Source organism: Bombus bifarius, unplaced genomic scaffold (genome assembly GCF_011952205.1).
Source record: "Bombus bifarius isolate JDL3187 unplaced genomic scaffold, Bbif_JDL3187 scf7180000007975, whole genome shotgun sequence".
NCBI lineage: Eukaryota > Metazoa > Arthropoda > Insecta > Hymenoptera > Apidae > Bombus > Bombus bifarius.
The window spans coordinates 385339-405246 of NW_022884361.1; the positions used below are offsets into that span (position 1 = coordinate 385339).

General features: G+C 36.6%; 2 protein-coding genes and 1 pseudogene across 2 annotated transcripts; 2 read left to right on the top strand and 1 right to left on the bottom strand.

The window, feature by feature from the left end:
- The first annotated feature begins 262 nt into the window (after positions 1 to 262).
- On the top strand, positions 263 to 376 carry LOC117204016 (annotated as a pseudogene).
- A 1899-nt stretch (positions 377 to 2275) lies between these two features.
- LOC117217298 (40S ribosomal protein SA) lies at positions 2276 to 4501 on the bottom strand. The gene is made up of 6 exons (XM_033464805.1): positions 4390 to 4501; positions 3778 to 3939; positions 3498 to 3703; positions 2971 to 3258; positions 2520 to 2744; positions 2276 to 2432 (listed from the first exon to the last, which is right to left on the bottom strand). The coding sequence occupies exons 2-6, from the start codon at positions 3908 to 3910 to the stop codon at positions 2355 to 2357; spliced, it is 930 nt and encodes a 309-aa protein (XP_033320696.1). The 5' UTR covers positions 3911 to 3939; positions 4390 to 4501; the 3' UTR covers positions 2276 to 2354.
- A 463-nt stretch (positions 4502 to 4964) lies between these two features.
- Positions 4965 to 7891, top strand: LOC117217283 (integrator complex subunit 13). Its single transcript, XM_033464786.1, has 9 exons — positions 4965 to 5304; positions 5373 to 5447; positions 5521 to 5807; positions 5880 to 5970; positions 6051 to 6258; positions 6336 to 6715; positions 6805 to 6966; positions 7044 to 7375; positions 7460 to 7891. The coding sequence occupies exons 1-9, from the start codon at positions 5089 to 5091 to the stop codon at positions 7743 to 7745; spliced, it is 2037 nt and encodes a 678-aa protein (XP_033320677.1). The 5' UTR covers positions 4965 to 5088; the 3' UTR covers positions 7746 to 7891.
- The last annotated feature ends 12017 nt before the right edge of the window (positions 7892 to 19908 follow it).

A 19908-nucleotide genomic window follows, 5' to 3' on the forward strand; every position in this document is an offset into this window, starting at 1 on the left:
ACTGTAGATTTTGTTTTTGTCAAAAGTACATTACTCCTAATCTCAGTTAAACGTTCTTTTAAATGAAATTCATAAAATAATATATGTTATTTGTTTTTAAAGATGTTTGTATGGCAAAGAATTTGGTCGGTGTCTAATTAAATATTGAAGAAGATTAAAGAAGATTAGAGGAAAGAAATTAACTATCATCTTAATAATGAGCAACAACTTTTCATCCAAGGCAAAGAACAAAGTAAAAGAGTCTACATCCTCTACTGTATGTGTCAACACCCAAACCGCGTTGAAATCACTCGTTCTCGTCCGAGCACGAAAGCAGCTTTGGACACGGATAGTACTTAGATGGTTGACCGCTTGGGAACTCCGTGTGGTGTTGGCACTTCTGTAATTTTCTTTTTCACATAATTTAATTTCTATTTCGCACAAATAGCTAGAAAGAAAGAAAGAGCTAGAAAGAAAGCTAGAAAGAAAAGTCTTTTAATTACAAAGGTTTCTTCTACGTAAAGGAAAAGAAAAAATGTAAATAATCTATTTTTACATAGATATTGTACACATACACTATATATATATATATATATATATGTCGGGTTAACATTAGAATTTAAGGCGCGTAACGATTCTTCGTTTGAATTAGCCATCGTTTTACAAAACAGAATTATATTTACGCGTATATACAAGATTTTACAAAATATTATGAATATTGAGTTTAATGAATAGTAAGATTAACAAACAATAAGTTTAACTAATGATCAGATTAACGAATAATAAGTTTAACGAATAATACAATTAACGAATAATATGTTTTACGAATAATAAGTTTAACGAATAATGAGTTTAATAAACGCTATTAACAATGTTCTTGGGTTCAAACGAATCCACGGTCAACGAGATAACTCTTTACTATGCGTAGAATAATTTTAGACACAAAATACGATTGCTGAGACGCTCGGTAAACTGCTCAATGTATCACTTTCCAAGGCGATCACACGAATGATGATCTGATGAAAATCTTTCTCGCTGTACGACTGCATTTGTTTGTTATATGCTCGCTGGAAGCATAGAGAAGTTCCAATCGCCGTTGCTAGGCAGTTTCTGTCTGGAGTTTGATTCTTAATACAACGTGTGTCCCATTATATCGACATCTCCAAAGTACAATTCTATGTAGCCAGGCCCGTTCTTGAGGCCGTATGCCTCCACAACCACATTTCTAGGGAGAACTATACAACCGATCCACACCTTCGTCATGCAAAACGTTTATCCCGTGACTGTGGCTACGTTCGGCGACCAGTTGTCACCTCGAACCCAATTTCGCTATCACAAATCTCGAACAATTACAATCAGATCGAATGATAACAATTGCTTAATTACAGCTATGATAAAATCTAAGCTAAAGCATTAGAGGACTTTTCTCAAAATTGCAAAGAGAAGGCTCCGGTTTTCCCTTCATCTCCGACATATATATATATATATATATATCCATAATATACACCATCCACATTGTAATTTAGAATGAAGATAAAATTTAAAGTTTATATACGAATTAAATAGAGTTTATAAGAATATTACAAGACCTGCATTATTAATTCTATAAGTAAATTACAAAATGAAACATATAAACCAAATTATAAGGATACCATATCATAGTCGATTGTACGGTTCTTATTCCACGTTATCTCTGTCCTTATCTTACAGTAGATATACTATTCTCGTCACACAATATAGTCATCTTCTTCTAACACAAGATGTATATCTATCTTTGTTACACTGTAATGTTCTTCTTTTCTATGAACAACCCACATACCGCCAAAGAGAGGAACAGAAATTTGGACTGTTCATGAATAGATGGCAGAACATGGTTTGTCCGACAGGCCTTTCAGGACAAGAAGCTTAATTTTTGTCTTCCGACAAGTCCCACGCGGCCATCTATCCATAAATGGTCAAAGTTTCAGTTCCTCTCCTTTCTAATAGATGGCAGCACACGGTTTGGCTGACAGACCCTTCAAAACATGAAACTTAATTCCTGTCTTCGGACACGTCTTATGCTGCCATCTATCCATAAATGGATTAAGTTTCAGTTCCTTTCCTATATAATAGATGGCAGCAAATGGCTTGTTCGTAAACTGGAAAGGCACTAATGTACAATAAAATTATATTCATTGGTATAAGGTAATGTTTCGTAATATGTGATTGGAAAGATTAATTTATGTACCTTTATTATTGGATCATTTTAATTAAATCCCTATTTTTGTCGGTCTATGATATAAATAATAAAAATATGTTGAAATTTTTATATATTTATTTTTCTTCATACACTGTACGAAGTTTGTCAGTGTAAAAAATTATCAAAGAGAATGATATTACCACTTCTCTGTTGTGGCACCTCCCCAACTTTGTCCTGCGGCAGATGGTGTTGCAGTGGACCATTCGTCCGAAGCCTGCTTAGCAGGAAATAATAAATAACAATGTTTTGCTTTATTTCTAATATCGTTATTTTACAAAAAATAAGAGAATTTCATTATTACCTGAGCAGCCCAGTCTCCACTAGCTGGGAATGCTTGTGCAGCTCCTGCAGTCGGAATTGCTGCTGCGGTTGGAGTTGCTACGTCGTCTGCCCAATTTTCAGGAGCTACTGTACCAGTGTCAACTTCATTGACCCACCCAGGTTCAGCAGCAGTTGTAACTTCAACCGTTCCTGCAAACTCTTTAGCAGGTGCAATTTCCTTGGCAGCTTGTTCTTCCTTCTCAGCCTGTAGAAACATTATTTCGACAATTTATTTACTAGTCATTTACATTAAAATACGTATAAGCTCCAGAAATATATTCAGCAAAGATTAAGCCATATTCTATAAGGTCAACAACTGTATTTCTGAATATTATTTTTTCATCATTTAGCAAGTATAAGTATAGATAGAAACTATATACAAGTATTAAACAAAACGAAGTAAATGCTATTAGAATCGTATAAATATTAACCTCCTCTGGATCTCTGTAAAAGAACAAGTCGACGACAACATCCCACTTGGTTTCACGAGCAATAGAGCCTCTTAATCTCAGTACTTCTCTTGCCAACAACCACCACATAAGACCGACACAATGGAGACTCTTTGTATTACAGGGAATTGCAATATCGACGAAACGAAGAGGTGAGTCGGTGTTACAGAAAGCAATTACTGGGATATTCACGTAACTGGCCTCGGTAATCGGCTGATGATCGGTAGATGGATCAGTAACGATCAACAGACGTGGTTCACGGAAGGCAGACTGAAAATAATTGATAACATTATTATGTTGTAATTTGATAATACCACAATATTCATACTTTAAATAAAATCAGAAAAGATTAAGCCAAATTAAACCAACAGAGACAAATTATGGAAAATGAATGTTCATCATTTAAAATAGTATAATAAATATAAAATAAATAATATATACAATTTTAAATTAAATTTTGAAACCGGTCATTTGACCAGACAGGATAAGGTTAGCATTAAGTAACTAACTTGAATTTGATTAGTGAAAGCACCAGGAGTAAAACGTCCAGCAATAGGAGTAGCTCCAGTATGCTGCGCAAATTTCAGAACAGCTCTTTGCCCGGTTTGGCGGCAACTGATGACAAACACTTCACTAGGATGTTCAATAGCAACAATGGCACGTGCTGCTAATAGCAATTTCTCCCAAGTGTGACGCAGATTAATGATGCTAATACCTATATTTTAAAATAATATATTGACCATTTTAATTAACAATCAGAGTATTGTATTGCATATGAAATAAACATACCATCGCTCTTCTTCTTGTACACATATTGCTCCATTTGGAAGTTCACATTTTCAGCACCTAGGTGCGTATATGCAGCTAACATTTTAGTAACATCATCCTCTTTAAGAGACAATACGTCTAAACCTCCTGACATCTTAACGTTGTGGTTGAATTACGAGTAACCTAAACATATACATTGTTAACCTAATTTAATATACACTATTATTGAATTGATCTAAACAAATAATTATTAATGACGTTCTTCATTTATTTTCCTACTATCTATTTATACATAACCTTATTTCATAATGTGAAATAAATTATTTGTGTAATATATTAAATTAATATATTAATATATTAAATTAATGTGCTATTTGAATATAGAAATTTTAACAAAAAACGAAAATTTATAACACTAGAAAATGTAAATATTATTAAAAATTTATTTGAATGATACTCCACGTGTATCAGCCCACAAGGTTATAATATAAATTTATTGTAACCACTTGTTATTAATATAAATTTTTACATGAAATTTAATCCCTATACAATTTTTACTATTTAACTAACAATTTTTTATACTTCACATAAAATAAACGCTATAAATAAAGAAAAAGATTTCAATATACTCACGTTATCAATGCCACTAGGAGACTTCCAGTTGGAAAGGAAGTTAAATGCTTTAATTCCTGTTAAGAGAAAAGAAGGGGAGAAAAGATTTACTTTTTCTCACATAGTATTCCATATTATTATAAAAATTATAAGATAATTTTACATTCTAAGTCAACTGTCTGAAAAAAGTAGCATTTGAATTTTTCATAAATATATGGAATTGTAATTGAAGAGAGAATAAAACGGAAATGCATTGAGCTTCACCGGGAAATTTTAAATGTTAATACATTACAAGACGAATTTTACAAATAAAATTTGTTATAATACTACAGCAATTTACCAAAGCTATTCATTTAACCCATCAACTGTATAATATTTTATTTTCTAAATAGTGTACACGATTAATTTGTATTCTGCGAAAACAATTATGTTGTATTTGTATTTATAAAACAATGTCTTTTTAAATAAAATAAATAAAAATAATTATAGTGTTGCAATATGATTATAAAGTTCTTTAGATATATATATATATTATGTAATTACTCTATTATGTTCTTATGATAATAAAAACATGTAATTTTAACATCTTTAGAATATTTTGTACTCTAACCTATAATATGGTATATTCTCGAGGCATTATCCCCTTTCTATAAATGTATATCTAACGAAGTGTCACGCGTTGTATGTGAAAAAAGCAGTTTATTAAAATGTTGTAGAAGAATGTATCCGGCAAATCATAAAACTATTTTTGTTTTGGATCACACGCCATATTTTGGTATATCTACTGAAGCTCCAATAGAATTTGATTTTCTAAAGAGTCGCGGTCAAAACTTAATTCCTTTGGCACCTGTTTGTAAATCTCTATGGACCAGCAGTGTAGAAGCTTCACTTGAATATTGTAGAATAGTATGGGATCTCTTCCCAACTGGAAAATTGGTATATTAGTTTATTTAATTATTATTGTCAAGTAAAATCTGTATATTTTGATTTTTTATCCTTTACAGATAAGATTTGTTGTAACCGATCGTGCAGCATATGTATTGAACTCATGGAGTCCATCGCAACAAAATTTAAATCATGTAAGTAATATTGAATGTGTAATGTATTTGTATTTAAAAGTAATATGTCTAATTATGATCGTTATGATTACAGATAATGAATGGTACAGCCATTCTAGGAATACCAACGAAGATGCCAAAACCTGGAGAAGATTATTCAGTTATACATGGTTTGAGAGTAGCGATTGAAACGCTTAACGAATGCTCAGAAATTCAACATGACAAGAGAACATCATTAAATGAGAATACTAGTACGCTTGTTAATAGAGGAAGAGTGATATGTATTACTAGTGCACGAGATAATAGCAACATGAAAAACTTGGAAAATATATTTTTGAATGAGTTAACGCAAGAAAATAAATCTGCTTTAGCTTCAGATCAGTTAGTATCTAAATCAATAATACATAGCATTGTGTATATGTATAATTTTATAACATGATTGCTGTGTTTCAGTTTAATACCAGTAGATTATTGCCATTTAGTTATACTGAACATCTTCCCTAATAATATTGAGTCACAAGTTACTAGTCAGGGACCAAGAGAGGTATTTTATTTATTTCACCATTCATATGTAAATTTTTAATTGTATATGAATAGAATTATTCAAAAAAAATTTTGTTTTAGGTTTCGCCTATGTTAACAGTAGAAGTACATTCTATCAAGGCACCCGCATTACATTCAAAATTGTCTCACTTAATTTTATCTCACTATGATTTAGCTAGTACAACAGTAACCGGTATACCAATGAAAGAAGAACAGAATGCTAGTTCTTCTGCAAATTATGACGTCGAGATATTTCATTCTTCAGCTGCCCATTCAGCAATTTTAAAAGGTTGTAACTATTAACTGTAAAATATAAATTATTCAATATGATATATGCATGAAAACATTACACGAATATCTTTATAGGAAATCCACAAGATTCTGCTTTAATTAAAACATTTAGAAGATTCGAAGAAGGATCAGAATATGAAACAGTAACTTTGAAGTGGTGCACACCACGAGGGTGCAGTGCAGCAGAAATGCAAAACTGCACAGCCATGCATAGAATCACACCTGTAGATGTAAATAGTAGACCTTCCTCTTGTTTGATCAACTTTTTGCTGAATGGTAGATCAGTAATGTTGGAAATGGCCAGGAAGAGTGGTGGAAAAACTATTTCTCATTTACTCGCTGCACATGGTGGAGAAATTTTTATACATACATTATCAACTGCTAGAAGCGTATTAGAAGATCCACCTTCTATTAGCGAAGGCTGTGGTGGCCGTGTCACTGATTACAGAATAACTGTAAATATATACATTCTAAACATTTCCTTTGAAAAAAATCTTCATTTCTCCAGGATATCTTTCTATAATTGATATATTATTTGTGATAGGATTTTGGAAGATTGATGCGAAATAATGTATTGGTGCCTTTAAAAAGAAGTACAAACTGTAATACCGAAGGTCCAGCAGAAAAGATGAGATCTAGATTAGAACGACATACGAAATATTGGCCAATTACTATTTCTAGTACACTTATGTTCAATCTGAAACAGGTACATATTTCAAATAAAATTTAGTTGATAAATCCTAGTACAACTTCAGTATGTAATAGTATTCATGTGAATTATAGTTAATAGATCCATTGCCAGATTTAATGGTAAAGGAAGAACTTACTGCAGAGGAGGTTGTACAGTGCAAACAGGTGATCTTCAGTTTATTGCAATTAGAAGCAAAACACGAAACCTTACCACTACCAAGTATAGGAGGTGGCCGTGGTGGGAAAGGTGGTGTACGCAGGGAAGAACACTACAGGCTGCTGTGGGGAGAATTAGAAACATTCTTAAAGCACCACTCGAATAATTCTGCTGCGCATTCTGAAGTTCTAACTTGTCTCCTCGAAGTGCGAAGCAAAGACGACAAAGATAAAGTCGAATTGGATCAGGCGTTGCGCGAATTAGATGGGTAGGAATAATTTCTTGCAACATTTCTTTTGTTTTTCATTCAAAAAATATTCTAAGACAATTAACCTTTTACATCATTTCTTAGATTTGGCAAAGAAGATGTAACTGCTCGAGCTAGCGTAATAAGAGCAACAACCGATTCACCGATGTCGCCACCGGCAAGTACATCAATGTCACTCGGGAAACAACTCCACAAGGGTAGTCTCCATGCGCCTAAAAGTTTGTTAGACATTTGGTTGCAAAGAAGTGGACCTAAGGAGAAGAAACCTGATTTCCATGGAAGAGTGAATAGTGATGGTCCCAAGGCAAAACTATATCCCAACTTAAAAGAGACTGGGCGAGAGCCACGCGAGCCTATCTTGGAAGGCTAACGATTTGACTCGAGAAATTTTAATGAACCATACGCATATAAAATATTAGTTACAATAATTATTATTTGTTACCTACCATTGATCGTAATGGATAATGCGTTACAATACTTTTGACCAGAAACAAATAACAATTTCTTAAGCTATAACTGGTCTACTAGTTTCCTTATACCTAGAACATCAACTATCCTGCATCATCATGTTCCAGAGTGCTACTCATTCCGCATACTGATTCGCCAATAGATATAAGTGTACCTAGAAGGAACGTTTAGTGCGCTTCAAGGAGTGGAGCAAATTCGACGAGATTCTCGGTACAGGAGCACAAAGACACAGTTGCAAGGGTTGCAACGTGACCGATGCTATCCAACGGAAAGAGATACGCGAGGCGATGCACCTGCGCCCGAAGATATGTGCGAGTAACAGCGCGAAAGTGTATCAGTGGTACAACGAAAGCGATCCACTCCGACTCTCATCCCCGCGTCCTTCGTCCCTCGGCGTTTTACAGCGGCAGACACGTCTGCCGGGTGTCTGAGCCACTGCGATACGTTGACCTCCATCGAAACTATAGCTCTCTATCGTCTCTCCCTCCCCGGCTGGAATTCCGCCGCTAATCGATGGAAGGAAGGAGGAAGGTATGCTTGCTGCTGCACATAATATAATGCGAGCACGAGAGGACGGGGGAAAAGAGAGACGGAGACAGAATCGACGGATGAGGAGAAGCACACAGAGGGAAAGAGAGGCGGAAGGGGATCGGAGAGTACAAGTGCGTGACGTAATGGTTCATTCATCCCGAGACAGACGATATCCCGGTCAATGGTGTACATATATACATATACATATACATATACATATATATATGTATATATATACTTGTATATACACATATACGCATCTCTATGTATGATTCGTTTCGATACATACGTGCATGTGTATATGTGTGCTACACCTACGTACCTAGGAATCTGCGTGTGTATGTGTCACGTGAAATGCACACGTGCACGTGCTGTTCTGCTCGTTCGTCTCGCTTTGATTTGCTCGTTCCTCGCTTCGGCCAGTTACAGCCGTATCCCCGGCTTTCCTTTCCTCCGTCATGTTTCGGATAAATCAGTCGCGGGGACGTCATCTGCGTGAACTGACCTTGGCACGTCGGTCCGCCCGTGGATATGGATTTTTCTTATCGACGCTGCTTGTTACGACTCATCTTACGCAATTATTATGGTACCTATTGTGAGAAGTTGAATAATCGAGACACGATACGTGAAACAATTAAAACGCTACCCTCGTGTTTAATGCGACAACGGTACAAGTGTTAGGATTGAAAGAATAGATTGCATAATGCGATACCAATTGTCATTATGATTGATAATATCGGGCTTATTGAAAGGAGATTGTTCCTTTATCCTTCTTTAATAAAATGTCTTTCTATGAAGGATTTGTTGGTCAAATAATTGATTAAGAATTTATTAATTACTTAATTTTGTAAATAATGAATAATATTAAAACTAGTTGATAGTCGATTAATTACTTGTTACTAAGAAGAAAGAAAGGACGGAAGTAACTTGCATTCTAAATTTCTATTTTATTCGAGAATTGGATATTTTATTAGCGATTAGAGGATGATTCGGTTAGTTGAAATTATTCTATCGCGATGCGTTTGATATTCTCACCGGGAAATTCGCGCCGCGACGCAGCCGGAAAAATAAATTAGATAGAATTATTGATCCAGAGCTTACACACAGCTGTGTGCAGGTGGTAGCGTGAAGAAGAGTCCGCCGTTTATAATTTACCTCGCCTATCTACCCCAAATATCGATCCTGACAAAGGGTCACTGAACGAACAACGGTGAAAAGAGAAACATGCCGCGTAGTCTGGCTAATAATCATCAATGTCACTCGCTAATTACCGATGCTAACATCGTAAAACATCAAAGAAAAAGTTTCGCTAGAAATTCGGTAAAAAATGATCCAAACGCCGGTTCGATGACCGCTTAACTTCAGCTTTTAATAAATAGAATAAGCGTCCCTTAGTTAACGTAATTAAAAAATATCACATATTTTTCGAAGATTATTGCGTTGCTACTACTAGGCCATTTCGTAAGTAATGTAATTTAACATTTTATTTTGATTTACTGTAAATCATGATTAAACGAGATCGTAATTTGAAATATAGAGTGGAGACGTAGGCTGACGTCTTAAGGCTGTAGGTACAGTTACGATCTTGCTATGTATAATTATATATAATAATAATTATACATTGTGTGTCTCATTTTATGAGAGAGAGAAAATGTAATATAAATATACACCGTTTTTTTTAATATTCTCCGGAAACATAAATGATATGCATTGATATACATTTCTTCGCATGACCTTCGTTTGCGATCCTTACGTGTCCATGATTACTTTGTCTTAATCAAAGGACGCATAGTTGTAAATTTATAATGAGAGGTTTTGCCTTATCCACCACCTCTCATTTTTTTATCACTTAGGAAAATGATATTTAGGGTACCTACTGCAGGAAACCTTGAATGACAGACCATACAAAATTACTAACCAACTACTTTACGAACAAAATAACTAATGTCGCTATGTGAAGATAACTTACAGTGATACAATGATACATTTTCCTTAACTGTTACTGATTGTAAGTATTCTATTTCCCTCCCACGAAATTCCCCCTCTGCCAGTTTGCCGTGTTTCTTTTTTTGAAACTACTGGATCCACACAGCACGTCTGCACGATAGAGTGTGGAAAACGGCTTATCTGTTTCTACCTTTTGGCAAATAGGATACGAGCTTCGGGGCACGTCGGACGTCCTACCGGAAGACCCATCGATAATGCATGGCGTTATCGATTCTTGGTATACATTGGCAAGTTCGTGGAGTGGATATCGATCTGTGCCAGAGAAGCGACGTGCTCCGTTTGCTGGGCCTCTATAATTCATCGTCGCTTCGCTTCCTAGTCTTTGTGCCTTCCGGACGGGGTCGAAGCTTTCTCGAGTATTGGAGTTGAGCGTCTTTGGAACGTCACCGTGTCCGAATGGAATGCTCGTCTCGAAATGCATCAGTCATTGTCACAGTCCAGTCCAGTGAATGAATCAGCGAAATAAACCTTAACGCAATATTAACGAGCTTTGCCCGAAAAAGAACCTCTGTTTGTAGAATACGACGATTAATCGTTAGACGTCGAGGAAGAGTATACGTGGTTCTGTTTATAGCGAAGTTGGCTAGTACGCGGCTACTGCAACTGTCAGTGGAAGCCAGCTGATCGATTTCGAAGGAAACACTACAGTTTGGCCAGACTTGAACTAGTTTCCTGAGCTGGTCCTATCAACGTGCATTAGATTGCTACATACGGATCCCTCCAGTATCCGAAGTTAATGAGATTTTGATGGGATGTCGATTGTTATTGATTAGGTTAAAGAAGAAGAAATTTTATTTACAATGTATATGTTTATCGAATGGTAATGGGATCGATAATACAAGTATTAGGAAGTTATCATCGTTGTGAATGACCAGAATTATTCCTGAGATTTTCTAACGTGAATTTGGAGAAGATTGTATTAGGATACTTTGATCACGATTGATGGAATTTGAAGTTGATTGGACTGTGGACTATGCGCTTGTGGAAAATTTATAGATGTGGAGATACATGGAACGTAATCAAAATATACATGTAATATATCCAAAGTAAAATACTCGTTGCAATATTCAATAAATCAAATTCCTAAAATCCATTTCCTTGCCACAGCCACAGGAATTCGCAAATCAAAATTTATAGCGACAATTATCGATCACCGAAACCTCCAATCTTATCGCAATACCAACAACGACGCCAAATTCAAAACCCGCTTATCATAATCTCAAGAAACCGAACTCGATCATACATATCAAGGACAGAGGTAAAGATCGTCGAAGAAGGACGAAATCGTTGGGATAAAGTCGACTAGGGGTTAGGGTAGAAGTTTCTACGCGTCTAGGAAACGTATTCCAGGCTGGCAATATTCCTTCCAGTTCTCGTTGGCGGAAATGCCAGGTCGGAAAGAAAGAACGAGAGAGAAGAGTGAGAGAAGGCAGGAGGGTGACGAGGGAAAAATAATCTCCCAGCGGGATTTTCGACCCTCGTCGCGTGTTCGTATCGGGGATAGGAAGAGACCCGGTGATCGTTAGCACGGAAGGGGACTTTGAAAAACGTCTCTTCGTGAGAGAGGCAGCTGCTGCTACTGAGCTGGAGCCAGGCAAGCAGGCAGCATTGAAAAGGGGGCGACAAAGGGACGCACTGACCCTCGGGGAGTGTAGCGGGAAAACGAGTCCTGCACGCTTTCGTCTGCCTCAATGGAATACGTTACGATATAGCTTGAAAAATTCAGAGAGCCGAATCTCTTCGTACCGGAAGGAAAGGTTTCTCTTTTTATCTGTTTCGCGCTTTTAAAGAATTCAGACTACTGTTTCGTATCATTTTGTCGGATGATCTCCGACTGTTCTTTCTTGTGGGTAGGAAACTAATTTGTGTTGTCATCTATGGTCCATGTACATATACTAGGTGTCTTTTAATTCGGGTAAAGATTGTAACATTTGTTGGACAAATATGTCTGTGGATGTGAAGAAGCTAACGATGATACATAAAACCCGAATAACTTCGATATCTTAAAACAAAGGAGAATGAACTTGCACCTTCAAAATGAACGATCCACGAAAAAAACAGATATTTCTTAAATCATGAGTTTATTTTTTCACCCTCTTAGCAAAATTATGTTTCTCACGCGTTATAGCCCCTGATATGAGACACCAGGGCGTGATTTTACACAAGGGGATCAAACGTTTCAATAAGTCCCTAATGAATTCCTAATGTTCAGATTTAGCTCCTTTACTCGTGAATCTTTACGAACGGAAGTGTATATCCCGGAAGGACAGCTGCTCGGGGTCAAAAGCCTCGAGCGTGTCGTGTTTCCCTAGGACGTACAAGCACAAGTAACAAACAGAATGCTGAAGTGTAATTGCGTTTATAAAGCGTGTCATGATATCGTCGGCACTTTGCTACTGGACTCGTATTGTATTATTCAAAGGGTTATTACGCCGGACTCTAAGAGTTGCTTCCACCGTCCGCCAAGCGAAGGATCTTCGATCCGAGTTGAACGTACAGAACTCCACGACTTTCATCGAACAACGCGTCTGTGGATTAACGTTGCCTAATGATAGGACGTGACAAAATCGGCAGGCGGAAGGCGGACCATTAACGATAAGATCAAATCATTTCAGATATTTTGTGCTGTATACCTTATATTTGGTATATATAAACGAATTATAGAAAATTTCGTTTCTTTCTAATATACTTCCCGAACTACCCGTCATTTGACAAAATTTTCTAAAATCCACCACTTTGATGTACTTCTTATTGTTCCACAGAAAGTTTCTTCTATATTAGTCGTTCAACCTTGAGCTTCGATTCCTCGAGCTGCAGCCTTAGTTGAAACTCAACATTTTGAGTTACATAACGGAGTAAGCGTCTTAAGACAGCCCTTGAATCATCTTACGCTAAAGCTAACACACCTTAGTAAATCGGATTAATGAACTCTATTCGAGTTCCCTCATTTTTGCGACACTTTTTTGACAGAGAAGACACACTTTCTCCAATCGGTACTTTCATCGTATCGGTCAAAACCATCCATAACGAACTACGAAGAGGCTGACGGAACTGAGTCGCGGCTGATACGTAAAGTTCGAAGATCTCTGCTCTCTAGAGAGTCGAAGTTAGAACGAAAGAGGATCCAGCCGATAGATCTTGCACGAGGGAAAGAGAAACAATGCGTGGCAGGAGAAAGGAGAAGAAGAGTCCTGATGCGATGGTAGGAGGAGTCGAAAGTAGAAGGAAGAGAGTATGAAGAGAGAGCGGTTACGAAGAGCGGTCGTGAAGAGAGGGTGGCGGAGAGGGTGTCCCTCAAATCGCCCCCGCCATGGTAACGTCGTCGTAGCACGTGCTTGCTACGTCACCGGCCGTGTTTACAGAGAGATACCTATAGCCGTACTCGTGACCTTGTGTTTTGTATATATCATCCTCCCTCCTGACGGCCGCGGGATTCCCCTCGCGGTCCCGCGGACCTGGGAATACCCCCATCCGGTATCGTCTCTCCTCTCCTCTCCCTTTCGACCTTCCGCCGCGTGGCTTTGGTACACGAGAGAGCTCCTCAAACTCCCCATGAGGCAACCAGTTGTTCCGTCTGTGACGTAACGGGGTATCACACGACCTGTCGGTGCTTTGTTGCATCCTATCCTGCTCCACCCTTCGCGGCAGCCACCTCTTTCGCTCGCAGCCGACCTACCACCAGACACGCTCTTTCTTTCTCCTTCTGTCTTCTCTCTTTTCACGTTCACACGTACTTCGTCCACCCAATGGTATATATGTATACGGTTCGTCTTTTGCCCTTTCCCTCGTCTCCTTCGTCGCGATGCCCTCCATACCGCGGTTAATTCTCTGTGCTCTCTCTCTTTCTCTTTCTCCTTCTCTCTCTCTCTCTCTCTCTCACCGTCCATATGTATGCCGGTTCTGTGTATATTTGGCCATGTGCATCTGTACGAAGAGAGGCGATGCGGGTTTATGTGTACAAGCTTGCGATCCGAGAGAGTGAAAGTGAGAGAGAATATCGGGAGAGAGGACGGGAGAGGATGCTTTAAATGGGTGAACACATCGCCTCGAAGGTCGTGCCAGACCTTACTGGGTCACTGGAACGATGGTGATGACCCCGCGCTCCTTTTCCTCCGGCTTCCTTCTAGTTCGACGGATCGAGCATCAAAGCGTCGTTTTATCGGAGGAATGTGAATGGCGTTGACAGTGCATGTATGTTGTGTTTCTGGTATGGTTAGGCTTCTGCAATTTTTATGAGACGGTGTAGAATTGACTGTGGTGGTTTACGTGTTTTATGGAGTTTGAATGGGTGATACGATAGAAATTGGAGGAAAGATGAAGATTGGTGGAGGCATTGTTCGAAGATATGGACTTGGACTGCAGACGATAACCCGTGGTTTAAGTATTTTGTATTTGTTACTTCTTCTGAAGCCTTTGGAAACTTGGGTACTGATACAGAAAATTGATTGATCTTAAAATAAAGTTATCCTTTCTATGCTGTTTCATTTTATGAAAATAACAAAGTAATTGAAATAATTTGTTATTTCAAAGAAAATTTGATCAAGTTTGCTATGATACAATGATACGTTCTAGTGTGAGTACCAAGCGTCATAAATTTTGTTCCAATTTTTTTTGGGGGGACACGAACGTGACCTGAGTGAGACGCATCAGCCTGTGACTCGTGAGCTGGTCACGTAAGAGATTAAATAAATCGTAAAATCGACCAGACGTTACAGTTTATATGGTGAATGTCCGTGGATGAAAGAATTTACAGAAGTTTCAGGGGATAAGAGCTAGAAACCTCAATCAGGATCGTAAAAATAAATAGCTATATCCTGTTGCTAGCTCTGATTCGAACCTTATCGACAAAACTGGAATGTTACAATGCGTGTGTATTGTCAAGTAAAATGTATATCACATAGCATCAATTGGTGCCATTACTTGATGCTTTAATTTAAGACCCCAATGACTTCACGTCATGGAAGTTCCTCTGTAATCTGGGAGAAGTCTTTGTGCATTGCACTTGGAGCATAATCTCTTTGATGATTTTCAATGGAGTTGCCATTCTATTCAACGGGGTGATCTTTTACAAATCTGTTATATCATCAAAATTACTAGAGCCACGTCATTTTGCACGATTCAAGTAATATTATTAGCGAAATTATACAAATCAGATGATCGTCCTATCCGATCCGAATTGTAAAATTTAAAAAAACACAAGTCTTTCGCAGAAAACGAATCGTCCATTTGATAGAAAATTGTAGTGTAAAAAGACTAACTATATCATTCGTAGTATGGGCGATTTTTCCTTGATGAATTTCTCGTATTCGTTTGACTTCCCATCAGGATTCGGAGGAAATTTAGGTTGGTAGCTACAAGCAGACGTTCCTGGCAACGAACCACGCCGCAAGGTTGCTTCTGTCCTTAATTTTAGAAGCGCCGGAAAGGAACGCTTGGAGATGGTCGTCGCGACGAAAATAATAACGCATACCAGGCGAAAATAAAAACTTCCTTACCACGCACTTGGATTTTATTTCAGTTCCATCCTTCGAATTCTCGTTTAAATTAATCGGGACGATTCGTTAAACTAAGCGAGGATATCTATGTTTTACTCTAAAAATTCTATTACGAATCATTTTATGCATCTGGAGATGCACTCTTATACTTTTCGAAGGTAACAAAAAGCAAATAAAAAGAAAGAAAAGAAAAGAAATGCAGAGATTTATGGCGACTGCTGGTCGAGTTTCATTGTGGAATCATGGAACGAGCACTGGGAGAAAGTTGTGTAGAGATTGGAGAGCGTTTCACTTTCACTTTGTCCGACCCGTGACCAACATGGATTCAGGCTCCTCCAGACTTGTAAAACAAGTGTTTCTTTCTCTGATCGATTTATACTCTGCCATATTACGGCCATCCCCAGAAATTATGTTTAAAATTCAAAGAAACTTCGGAATCGATATAATATGATAAGGATTTAAAATAAAGATCATTTATTGAGTTGATTTACGTCTTATTATTCCTTTTGTTCATGCTAACGCAATTTTTATTGCGATAATGAGACACGGATAAAGAAAAAAATTGCTGCTTTTATTAAATGGTACTGCATTCTCATAATGTATAATTTGATAGAAAGGGACATGATTAATTGCGATGTCATCACATTCAGTTTTATTTAATCATTTAGCTTTTATTATGAAATTCGTTTATTTAATCTATTCATTCGTTAGGTCTAATTATTTGGTCTGTGTAATTAAATTATATTATTGATTGTTATAATTCAATTAATCTATCATTTAGTAATATCATTTGCTTATTTATTTTACCGATAGCCATATTCATGTACGGTTATCATATTGTAGGTATTATAATAGGTGATATTATATTCAAACACGTTTATTGTTCCTAACAGAAACAGATACATTGCATTGATAACTCGATATACCAATTCTATAACTATGTCTAATGAGAATTTTCAACAGGCAGATTGTTCAAGAAATAATAATTGTCAACTGTTCAACGCATAATCATCAGCGACTAGAGACAGTATTTTGACTTAAAATGCAATTATTATTTTAAAATTGTATCTCTTACGTAATAATTTTCAAAATTCCTCTATTTCGACGTTCTATTTTATCCTCTAACGATTCAGCTATCCGAATTAACAATCACCGTAATGAATTTTCAAGCCAGAATCAACGATTATTTAGTGCGTCTCGTCTATGTCAATGCTCGAGAAGCCAAGTATCATCGTCGTCGTCATCGCGATCATTATCACCCTCGTCGGATAACGATCGTCATCGACATCGGGAATATCGTCATGGGGATCGGTTAACGAACCCCATATACGTATCAACGGACGAAGTAATGGCTGTGTTTCTTTTCTAATCAGCGACAGCACAATTATCTCGTAAATTCGGCTTGTCCCAATTGAACCATTGGCTTCCAATCTCCCTCGTGATCATCGACGGTTCTCACCGAGGCAAGAAACTTAATTGCTCCTTTTAGGTACGATTAATTTCGAATCAATTACCCGTTTGTTTGCGCACCATTCGCTACGGCGTACGGTTAATGGACGTGTAATTACAACCGGTGTATCGTGTATTACGTTGCCATTAACCCTACATCTACGAATGCCATCAAATTCCTTCTTTCTTCTTCAAGATTATCTGGTTCATTTGCTTTATGTGAAACATTGTTTCTTCTCTTTAGATTAATTTAAGAAGCGATTCTATCGCGAGTAGTCTCTTTCAGATATTGTATATAATATTAGTTGACTAAAAGTTGCCCAGAAGGCTGGACCATTGTTGTTACGAGCGTGCGATGTTTTCTTTTATTTTATAATGATAAAACGAACATTCGATTACGTAGGGGTTTTTTTTTTCATGACAACTCTATGCGATAGAAAAATCCACATAGAAAATAAAATTGTCCATATAGTTCGATAAAATAATATTACGTGATTCTATTTTCGAAAGAAATGCCCATAACGTACCTGCGTGAGTCAGAATTGACCCCTCACCATCCGAATTATTCTAATAATTCGTTATTTTAGGTTCTTAATTCTTTCCTATATAATTCTATCGTTCTCTGTAGTTAGTCTGTAAGAAGTAATTTTTCTTACAGTTACTGTGCCTATTTTTCAGAGAGATCAGTATAAAATTAATAACCTTGTTTGGAAAGTGAACCGTGGGGAAAAAAGGGAACGAAAAGAATCAGCCACGCCTACTCTGTGTTTATGCACATTATACTGATGGTAATATAAAAAAAAGCACAAAATGTTGGTATTTTTTATTTTTTACCTCATGTTCACCTTTATAGCGACATAAACATAGTAACGGGAGAAAACGTGGACGATGGAGTTTTTTTTTTTATAGAAAGAGGAAAAGGGGAAAAGTCGATGTTTTTTTCCTTGTTCGTAATCGAACCGGAAAATGGAAGTGATCGATCCCCCTTTTGCGTCGAGAGCTTTTGCTCGTTTTCGCGTGCATGAAAGTTTACCGAGTTAATTAGTCGCTTCTTCGCGATAAATTTTACGCGAAGTTGCCGGAATAGACTTTTGTACAAGTTTACAGACGCTGTTTTATAATTTCAAACATTTGACTTCATTCTTTGTTTTTAATAGGAAATTAAATGCCCTATGCTCGAAAATTCCTTTGGAACCCTTATTTGTTTTTATTAGCGTCGAGGAAAATTTTATTCGAATAAAGGATAACGAATAAAAATAAAAAAACAAATATTATTCGACACTGATGAATAAATATCCAACGGACTGAGTATTTATTTGGATAAGAATTTATTCGAATAAGAAGTTATTGCGTGTACATCCTTTTGAAATTTTAACCAAAGCGTTATTTTATTGGGATGACATGCATAGTATGTCACATGGTTATTCGATATCAAAATTATTACAGATGACTGATGACATACCGTGTATATCATGACGTATTTTTAAATAAAAATTGTCTGAAACGTGTTTTTTTTTTATTCCCTATATTGATTAGTTCCACTTATTTTTTTATTACAAATGTAAAGGAGTTTTTGGTCATTCGGAGGAGTTTTGTTCAAAGTGACCTTCCTTGAATTGTGATAATCCGCGACTATTTCTTTCATTATCACGTTTCCATAAAAAATAGGTACATTTCTAATAAAGAAGTCACAAAAACATATTAAAATTCGCCATAAAAAATTTGTTGGCAAGGATTTTGAAAATTATTTTCAAGAATCATTCACACTAGACTATAGATGTTTATTAAAGACTTCAAGATTTTTAAGTAAAACCTAAGTAAACATCCGTATCATTCGTTAAATTTGAATACCATAACCAGCAATTTACTTTGGCAATTTCGTATATTTTTGCATATTATTTCTGATTATTACCAAAATAACTTATTATTTGCGAAGTCGAGTCGTTTTAATTCACAGATCAATTCCTCTAGCGTTGACTAGGTGCCTCGAGAGACGAGTTCATTGCTTCGTGCATATTAACGAACGTTGCAACGTGTCTTTTTGCGTAATGGGACCTGTATGACTCTTGTGAATCTATTGATGCATCAGACAGCCCGGTACGTCGTTTCAGTTGACTGGCAAATTTCTCAATTACGTTGTTTGACGTTGGAAGTAATGCGAAATACGGTTCAACGATTTCAAGAACAAATTAATAATCACTTCGTTAAATAAATGTACCAATATTTGTAGCACTTGATTCATAAATATATTAAAAATATATTGGGTCGTTTCGTAAATAATGCGGTTTTTCTAAGAGTTAAGTTCGAAACAACGGGAGTTGTTACTATCAGAGTTCTAAAACATTGAAATAGAAAACTTCATAGAAGAAGACAGTGAACTATAAAATATACGAGAAAATGTATCACTGATCAATTACCAAAAGGTAATTGTTTACTTTGATCTAGTAATACGAAAGCCAAAATATTACTTATGGGATGGGCCAATATTTATCGAGGTACACTCGATTAAGTAATTTTAAAATGATTTTTAATTTTATCTTCGTAAAAAGATATGTATTAAAGAAATGATGGATATCTTGGAAA

What these genes read in the sequence shown, in the direction of transcription:
- LOC117217298 (XM_033464805.1), bottom strand. Translation starts at nt 3,910, where the DNA reads ATGTCAGGAGGTTTAGACGTATTGTCTCTTAAAGAGGATGATGTTACT. An exon ending in GTACAAGAAGAAGAGCGATG is followed by an intron (nt 3,704 to 3,777) that starts GTATGTTTATTT and finishes TTTAAAATATAG; the next exon opens with GTATTAGCATCATTAATCTG. An exon ending in TTTACAGAGATCCAGAGGAG is followed by an intron (nt 2,745 to 2,970) that starts GTTAATATTTAT and finishes ATGTTTCTACAG; the next exon opens with GCTGAGAAGGAAGAACAAGC.
- LOC117217283 (XM_033464786.1), top strand. Translation starts at nt 5,089, where the DNA reads ATGTATCCGGCAAATCATAAAACTATTTTTGTTTTGGATCACACGCCA. An exon ending in CTAGTCAGGGACCAAGAGAG is followed by an intron (nt 5,971 to 6,050) that starts GTATTTTATTTA and finishes ATTTTGTTTTAG; the next exon opens with GTTTCGCCTATGTTAACAGT. An exon ending in CCATTCAGCAATTTTAAAAG is followed by an intron (nt 6,259 to 6,335) that starts GTTGTAACTATT and finishes ATATCTTTATAG; the next exon opens with GAAATCCACAAGATTCTGCT.